The following is a 10242-nucleotide window of genomic DNA, read 5'->3' on the forward strand; positions in this document are numbered from 1 at the left end:
ATTTAAACACTGCATAAATAAAATCAATACAAACAAATGTCACGTGGAAACAACATTTGCATTCTATACAGTATAATAAACATTTACCTTTCGTTACATCTTCTAGACTTGGTACATGTGTCGGGATCTTGTCAACTTTTACTTCGTCCGTCATCATGAAATATCTGGGCCGATACTGTTTGTATACGCTTGAACCGCTTCGATCAGCACTCTCATTTGTTTGTAAATATTGAGCGGAGAACCATACTTGTTTTATAAGGAGTAGTCTCCCTTCTATTAACAAGTGAGGCCCGTTGCGGTATCTTATTTAGCGCAACTTAAATCGCATACTTCATGTAAAGTAAATCACATACCTTGTTTAAGTAATGGACCGCATTACGCATATATTATTTTAGTAAAAGAGTAATTCGCAAATGGACCGCATTACATATACATGTACATAATTTTAGTAAAACAGTAATTCGCACATATTTATTTAGTAATGGACCGCATTACATATTTTATTTTTGTAATCGCATACATTATTTTTATAATCGAGTAAATCACATATATTGGTTTTAGTAATTATAAATGGACCGCATTACATATTCATATTTTGTTATAGAGTCAAACGCATATATTGTTTTAATAATCGTAAAAATCACATACGTACATAGAGTTTTAGAAATGGACCGCATTGCATTTATTATTTTAGAAATCGACTTAAATACACAAATCTATTTAGAAATCGACTAAATCAAAAACATATTTGGTTGAGTTTTAAGTAACACTATGAAGATTAACATAATAATGACGATTCTCCGGCTGTATTTGCGGTCCAGTTTTCACTAAGATCAGGATCATTTGAAATTAAAACCTCATTTTTCTCCATTGTTTATCCTCATAGAATAAATGTTAAATATCAGCTTGATAGAACTGGACATAAAATAGCATTTTTGTCAAATTTTAGAACTTTTCAAGCACAGAGATGTAAAGTGCAAAAAAATTATATAGATTTTTTTTTCAAAACAGCCTTTCGAGTTCCACAAGTGTCTGTGTAACATTTAAAAATATAAAAAAAATATTTTAGTATCAGGTATATCATGTTTTCAACATAAAACCTACAACAAAACACGTTTTTGCTTTATATACCTTGGTATTAAAATCTAGAATATTATATAGCATATGATTAGTACATTAAACAAAACGCTTTCTCCTTTACGCCTTATGGATTCCTGTACAAGAAGAATTTTGTATAGTGATGTAAAGAAACATCACGTGAAAGTGTACTTCATATATTTTCGAATATATTTCAGGGATTTCCGCCGATTCATTTTCACATGATATGACAGATTTTTTTCCATCATTTATTGGGCTGGGTAAACGGGTACAGATCATTATTTACCAAATGTTTACATACCTACGTATATCTGAAATATAAAACTTATACTGCACAGAAAAAACTTCGTGAAGTTTTTAAAAGAATACACGGAAATCTATCCTCGTGATCATCATAAGTATCATCATCATCATTTTCATTATCGTTATAATTGTTATCAAAATCATCACCAGCATTATAATAATCATCGTCGTCGTCGTTGTTGTTGTTCTCCGTCTTCTTCTTTTCTTTATTATTATAATTACATGTATATCATTGTTATTTAACTACACATTAAAATTGTAATTATTATTTTCATAATCATAATAACCATAATTATTATTATTATAATTATTATTATTATTATTATTATTATTATTATTATTATTATTATTATTACCATTATCATTATCATATTATTATTATTATTATAATCGTTGTTGTTGTTGTTATTATTTTTATTGTTATTTATCATCATCATCATCATTAATTATTATTATTATTAATTCATTATTATTTTTTTTATTATTATATTATTATAATTATTATTATTATTATTATTATTATTATTATTATTATTATTATTATTATTATAATCATTATTATTATTTTTATTATTATTATTATTATTATTTTATTATTATTATTATTATTATTATTATTATTATTATTATTATTATTATTATTATCATCATCATCATAATTATTATTATTATACTCATTTTAATTGTAAATATTATTTTAATTCTTATTCTATATAGATAATTATCACATAAAGAAAACAACATTGAATGTGAAATTATAGCCATTAAAGTAGCAACACTAAGTGGTATTTTGTCTTCCATACAATACTCTCAGTGTTTTCTTTCTCTCTTTTTTTTAAATGAAAAAAAAATAAATAAAAGATAAAAAAAATTCTCAATCATTATAAATTTATTCATGGCAAAAATGCAAAAGATGATACAACTTTATATCGCCAATGAGTATCGTTCCGGAAACTGAAACAAGACATTGTTCCAAATTTCATGATCTCTCTTAAACAGATTAAGCCCCAGTCTGCAATTTTAACCTTTTTTCTGTTTTTTGTTTTCCTCTTTTTTTTCTTTTCTCTTTCCTGAATGCTCCTAAGTGAAGTCCCCTTAAGCAGATTTAAGCCATTTTGGCTTCTGATTTCATGTAAAGTGTGTACAAATCCACACACGACTGATCTCTGACCCATTTATCAATAAATTATTTTCATCAGTTATTTGTTTGTCGATTCAAATTTTACATACATATTTCATCAAAGCGAAGAAAATATAGTGGCAACAAAGTTTTGTAGGACAGTATGAATTAAGCCACGCTTAAAAATGACCATGTCTGTGTCTATATTTATATTTAGTATTATAATATGACTGTCCGGAAATTCTACCCGATTTGGTCTATTTATAGAATATATACAGAAGAAGGGGGTAAATGACCATTCATGGAATAACCTTATTTAAACTCAAAGCTGGTACAAAAATAAAAACCAGATCAATTCCCATTAATGTACGCTTTATGAACATTTTGTTTAACACACGTTACCCTCTCTTTAACAAATATCAGTATTTGAAGAGTTGAAACCTAATACAATCATGTAAATTAGCTAACGCTCGTATAGACTTGGAACATTTATTTTTAACAGACAGCTAATTTTGTAAAGAGTTGACCTCCTTTAATTCATATGTACAGTATGTGTAGACTGCTTATCTGTGACTAATTTGGGATTTTTTTTTTCAATTTTTTTTTTTAAAACAGAGAAATATGTGCATGTATAAAAGTTGAAATATACAGTTGCGATTGAGAACGACAGAGGAAAAAACAATACATTGTACTTTATTGGTTTCATTATATATATAGTATCATTATATCAACCATATCAAATTACATTTTAACTGAAGTTAAAACGAGTGAAATTGCGAAATTGTAAAAATAATACGCTAGTATTTATATTTTCATATTTATTTTATTCTTCGATACATTTAATAACATCGGAATATCATAACATAACATGGCTGAGGCCATTTCAGAAGATATAAAAGTGGATAAAACATTTGATAAAGATAGTCTCGTGGAGGTGGAAGATAGAAATGGGACAGAAGAAGATGATCTTAGAGACGAGGACATTGCTGACGGCTTTATTTCCGACATTTTCACTGTAAGTGTCAAATATTTCTTGAAATATTTATTGAAATATTCGAATATTCAAAATTTCCTTTAAGCTGTCAAAATTCCAAGCCGAGCCAATTGCCTGGGTTTTTTTTTCGAAACGTATGTTCAGAAATTCTTGGCTAGAGCCCTGGAATAATTTATTTCTCTTGTGTCTTTGATGTTTATATCCTTTTAAAGTTTTCTTGTTTATCTTTAATAAGCTATAAAAATCAATATGATTCCATTGTCATTTTTTTTTCTTCTTGAAACTGTCATATTCGTTACTAGTGAATTTTTTTTAATTTTATCTAAGACTTGTACCTTAAAGTGCTATGCGGTTTATCTACGTTTAGTATACATACAGATAAGAAAATGACCAATAATGGAATAATCTTATTCAAAACTCGACGATGTTTTAAAAAAGAAAACACCTAGATCAATATTCATTTAATTATTGAATGTTTGATAAAAAATAGCAATCGCCTTATAAAGACTTCTCTTTTTTCATATGATTTCCTTTGAGGGTTTAATTTGAATTTTATAACTTTCACCAGTGTATAATTGCTTTTCAAAGCTCCAAATAATATTGTATTTTTAGTAAAATATTTTTCACTGAATATACAGTAAAGCACTCATACCGGGTCATATCAATTCACATTTTAGATGTAATGTATTACGTTTTATTTCTCTTCGATCGTTGGCACGTTTTCGACTAGATACATTTTCGTCTATATACGTTTATTATGTCATTTATGATTGACGAGTTATCAGAAACATTTGGTTATCTAGTGTTCATAACTAGTAAATACCTCAGTAGTTTGGACAATGGAGGAGTTTTTATCTGATTAGAGTGATTACACACTGTCATACAAATATGTTCCTTGATATATATAATATATATGTTCCTTGTACAATAGTGAAGGCCAATTATATATCCTTGAATAAGTGTCATGTTTCGATATATAAACACAGGTTGCGTTTATTATAATATCATTACAATTATGTAGAATTAACGTTTGATATAAAAAGAATTTCGTGGCCGTTGACAATTGTACAGTGGCATAAAGGGACCTTCAGATATTTCTGATGTCCCCTCTACGCCACCGTACAATTGTTGTACTAAAATGGGTTTCTGTTGATAAAATCCACAGGGGATTAGTGATTTTTCGTCAAAAAATGAAACTAACCTATTATATTGATACTTTACTTGAACACATTTAACATTCAACCGCTTGAAAACTTTACAGTTTATGTGGTTTGGGAGGGGGCGAGGGGTTTTGATATAACAGTATAATGCTTTGAGTCTCTTTTTATCCCTTGTCAAATATATGCAGTATAATATAAAAAATTACATGTGTATGACTGATTTTCAAATATCATATACATCTACATTATTGTATTGTTTTCGTTGTATTCTTTCCGTGTTCGTTCTAAAGTAAGATCAAGTCTGTTTTTACACTACTTTGACTTGATAGAAATTAATATAAGTGTTATGCTTGTTTTCCAATCCATATATATATATATAGATATTATACAGATATATATTGTGATGTCAATGATACATGCTTGTAAATTGGCTAGATAAAATATGTCCAAAACAAACATAGAAATCAGAATATAAACAAACTTTACTTTGACTGGCCTGACATCCAAAAATTTCGTAATTATACATTTAAAAAAAGGTTTAATTTAGGTGCTTCTCTCATTTTAAACTGCATGACATGATTGTGAAAAAAAAAGATAAAAAAATCTTTTCAAAAATTAATAACAGGATTGATAGCCTATTATTATGATATTCTAAAGACGGGGGTATCGTTTTACTGGCTTATACTAGTATAATGTATATAAATAATAGTATTCTTCTGTTTGTAAATAGATTGAATGTCAACCTATACTTAATATAGCTGAATCATTCAGTTATTGATATAGAGCTCTATTTCAAAATGACGTTTATCAACAGTCTACTCCATTTATATAACGAGATCGGTTTTAACGAGGCACCGCTTATAACGTACATTCTACCGTGTCCCCGCCTTTTCCCTTCTATTTTTCCTTTCGTTTTTACCGTTTATAACGAAATCGGTTTTAACGAGATATCGGTTACAACGAACATATATCCGCCACACAATATGTAATTTTCATTAGTTATGGATATCATAATCATTTTCTAATATTACAGCCATTTCTAATAAAGGCCCATTATGCCTCAGAAACTTTTTTTTCAAAAACAATTCTCTAAAACGTTCAAACATGGGTTTTATGATATCTAAAAGATGCTTTAGTTTGAAGCCCATTATGCCCCCAGTTTGGTTTTATCTTTATTTCTCTAAAGTTTTTTCTTTATTTCGGATGTTCGATTATAGTTTCCAAAAAATTACACACTGGGCAAGACAATAACCTGAATGATCTTTTCCTTCTGCTGTTTTTTGGCAATTAAAACAATTATACCGATTAACGACGTTTTGTATAGAAGCCAAATGCTATTTCATTTATATTTTCCTTATTTTTTGACAAGTAATTTCACATTATGCGCTACTAATTTCAGGTAATAAGAATCTAACAAGTCTTTAAACAGTTATTTTACAGTAACAAATACCATGTTACCTTAATCTGAAGATATATTTATATATACATTATATACACAGGGTACAAAGGGTACGTACAATCCTAGACAGCTGGAAATCGAATCGTGGGGAACTGACTTAGGTATGAAATTGTACATCTTTGTATATAAATATTCTTATTCTTCCTAATAATTGTCCACATCACATAATAATTATGAACACACGTGCTTGTGTGCATAAACACATACCTGTTACTCACGCATGTGCATACACAATCTAGCATATACACAAAGTAAAGACATTGGTAGAAAAATGCAAATCGATCGGATGTATTACTTTTCCGCGCATGTACAATCTGCATGGTGAAAAAAGAAAATGTGTAGGTCATTTTAGAATTAAATTATTATTTATAAAGAATGTCATTATTAAATTTATGTCGTCAATTATCATTTTAGTTTAGTTTACTAATCATTTTAAAAAAATGTATATTATCATACATGTAAATTGTCACATTTTTGAACAGCTGATATATAACTATGATCATAGTGGTATGGTGGCTGGTTTGTGTCATGTCGTATTTTCGCACTCTGGGGCGCCAGAGGAAAACACGAAAAATACGACAAAGTCACCACTTTGTTGTACTTTCGCTCCTCGGGGCGCCGGACGATTCACGAAAATACGTCAAAGTCACAACTTTGTGCGCATCCCTCGAAAGTTACTTGTATTTTCGTGTTTGTGTATTTTTGCTGCGCGGGGCACCAGGCGTAAACACGAAAATACAAGAGTCATCACTTTGTCGTATTATTGTGTTTTCGCCTTTTGTCCCGCGAAGCGAAAGTACGACAAAGTTGCGACTTTGAAAATACGACATGGCACAAACCAGCTACCATATAGTGACGTTTTAACATTACAGACGCACGTCTTGATCAGGAGGATCAACATGAAGACATAAATCAGTTGCTACAGAACACGGCACCAGACGCTAGGTGGCGCAAAGGTCTTTTCTACATCCTTAAAGAATGCAAGTCGGAGGCGTCAACCCGTAAATGTTTGACATTTCTTCATTCAAATGTACGAGTACAGTTACGATTTGACGATATTTTATTTTCTGACCACGCACTTTTCTATATACTGGCAATAATCTGTATCCATCTTAAATTCTTAAATTTCTTAAATTCAAAATTCAATTAAATTTTCATGTACTAAAATGATTTCATATACAGTGTACATCGGATCGCAGGTCTTCAAATAACCGATAAATGTACTCAATTTCATTTGATACCTTTGCTAGAAGTTGGAGTGGTACAAAAATTAAAATATGTACGATTATTATTATAATTTAATATTTTGCTATTCAGAAAGTTTTGGCATCCGTGGCTGAGTGGTTAAGGTCGTTGACTTCCAACCACTTGCCCCTCACCGCTGCGGGTTCGACTCCCGAGATATATTTCAAGCGATGAATCTACTCAGCTAGCTTATGGAACCTCGGTGGTTCTACTCAGGTGCCCGTTCGTGCCAGAAATAGTGCACCGAGATTCTTCCTCCACCAGTAGAACTGGAAAGTCGTCATATGATCTGTACTGTGTTTGCGCGACGCAAAACCGGGCAAGAAAACTCAACAAGTCGTGTAATAATATGTACGACGGCCGCCTAACGGAAGATGATTTATATTTATACTGATATATTCACTTGATTTTAAAAAATGTATATATAGGTAACAAATGGCATTACGGCGACAGAGAAAGGTTTTGGCGAAACTGTTCAAATAGGAAACAATCCTGATCCAAAATGTCTTACCTGTCCAGACTGGATGACGGTTATGGAAGGTTTAAACTTTGAACTTACGTCACCAGATTCCGTCCGTCATATAGAGCACGTTGACGTCACGGTTGGGAAGAAAACGGAAACGAATGCTTTAACGGGATTTTGTCATCTGATAAAAGCTATGTTAGGTATGGGATGATGACTTATTAAAGCAAATGTATAGGAAGTCCTTTCTGAATGGACTTTTTACGAGCAGCTTGTATTTTCAGGACTGAATTTTAGTGCATAATTTAAGAAGAAAATAAATACTTTTCTGACATTTTGTTTTACAACTTCAAAACACCTGACATTTATCTATGGACACTTTACGGCATTTAGTATTAAAATGTTTTTGTTTGTTGTTCAGAAATTAAGATGTTTCATTTGCACCGTATGGTTTGTATTTATTCATAATTAAGATATTGTCATTATCCCATTTCATCACAATCCACCCAACACCACCATTATCATCATCGCCACCACCACAATTATTAGTAATCATTATAACCGCCACCACAAACATCATCAGCATCATGGCTGCCACTACCACGACAATTGTCATCATCATCGCCACCACGACCACCATCATCATCATCGCCATCACCATCATTACTATCATCATCACAACCACCATAACCATCACCATCATCACCGCCCTGAGCACAATCACCATCATCACCATCACCACCGTCATCAACATCATCATCATCACTACCAACACAACCATCATCATCATCATCATCATCATCAAATTATTATTATTATTATTATTATTATTATTATTATTATTATTATTATTATTATTATTAATCATTAATTATTATCATTATTAATATTATCTTATTATAGTTGTATTTATTATTATCATTATTATTATTATTATTTTTTATTATTATTATTATTAATACCATTATCATTATCATTATTATTATTATTATTATTATTATTATTATTATTATTATTATTATTATTATTATTATTATTATTATTATTATTATCATCATTATTTTTATTACTGCATGTTATTAACATGTTTGGATGGCTTTCAGATATGACATGGACAAACTTACAATTGATGTCTCGAATTGAAAACTCAGAAGGACTATTTTTGAATAATACAGTGAGTAGTAATTTTATTATTGGTACTTCAAGCTTTTTTGATAAGTTACAAAAATATTCAAATTATGTAAGTAAAATCTCAGATATTTCATATATTTTTTTAATCAAAACTGCTAGCTTGAATAAAAATTGCTGATTTACAGAATTCAATTTTACAGATATCATGAATGTTTTAATGTCTCCGCTTTTAGGGATAAACATATTCTTGCCGGTCAGCAAACATACCAGAAAAAGATTACAGCGATTTTCCCGCCGCTGTAATATATTTATATATACCGAGGCATTTGTAAATCTGCTGTTAAAATTAACAAAAAAATAACAATGGATGGACACAGCTTCAGTTTTAGATAAAAAAGGAATATAACCATTGTAACATGCTAAGTGCTATCTTTTTTCAGCTGGCAGCTTTATGTTCAGGCTACGGTATACAGGAATGCGACAGATGCCAGATTGAAGATTTGGACTCCAAGTACCCTTATTTGATGAAGACGCTGGGTTTCAGACGCACGGACAAGAAATCCAAGTTGCTCTGGCAGAGACCAGATCCAGACAACCAATTTCAGCGTCTGTGTCTCACATTCCATGGACTGTTTCGTGCAACAGACAATATGGAATCTATTTTGTAGCATAACATATTGTACATAGAAAAAAAAACTTACTTTTCAAATACAAGCATTTCGTACGAGTTATAATTGCAAACAATGAATTAATGTTAAAGCAGAACACGCCGCTTTGAAATGCGCCGATTAGTTCTGTCTGTTGTTTAAAGCGAAATTCATCGTCCAAGAATCGTCAATCGCTGTCCAAGAATCGTCCATCGTTGTATAAAAATCGTCCAACATTTTGTCCTTGAATCGTACAACATTGTCCTAGAAACGTACAACATTCTCCTAGAATAGTACAACATTGTCCTTGAGTCGTACAACATTGTCCTAGAAACGTACAACATTGTCCTAGAATCGTACATAATTGTCCTAGAATCGTACATCGTCGCCCTAGAAACGTACAACATTTTCCTAGAATCGTTCATCGTTGTATAAGAATAATATTTGTCATATTATGATATGCTGCAGCTCGGATCGGAGTATCCGTCCTGAGGGTACCCGGCCATTGGGCGGTAACGATGCTTCCTGAGAATATAATACAGACCTTGAAAAAAGGTCGTCTGTTATTGTAGGGACTATGCTACATGTGTTTTGGGCTGAAACTGAATAGTTATTAATATAC

At 30.7% G+C, this 10242-nt stretch overlaps 1 protein-coding gene across 1 annotated transcript; it reads left to right on the top strand.

The window, feature by feature from the left end:
• The first annotated feature begins 3164 nt into the window (after positions 1 to 3164).
• LOC132757842 (uncharacterized) lies at positions 3165 to 9818 on the top strand. The gene is made up of 6 exons (XM_060749286.1): positions 3165 to 3536; positions 6175 to 6235; positions 7007 to 7164; positions 7808 to 8045; positions 8946 to 9016; positions 9414 to 9818. The coding sequence occupies exons 1-6, from the start codon at positions 3390 to 3392 to the stop codon at positions 9639 to 9641; spliced, it is 903 nt and encodes a 300-aa protein (XP_060605269.1). The 5' UTR covers positions 3165 to 3389; the 3' UTR covers positions 9642 to 9818.
• The last annotated feature ends 424 nt before the right edge of the window (positions 9819 to 10242 follow it).

This window comes from Ruditapes philippinarum, unplaced genomic scaffold, assembly GCF_026571515.1.
Source record: "Ruditapes philippinarum isolate M1 unplaced genomic scaffold, ASM2657151v2 ctg64_1_1_1_1, whole genome shotgun sequence".
In the NCBI taxonomy this organism is placed as follows: Eukaryota; Metazoa; Mollusca; class Bivalvia; order Venerida; family Veneridae; genus Ruditapes; species Ruditapes philippinarum.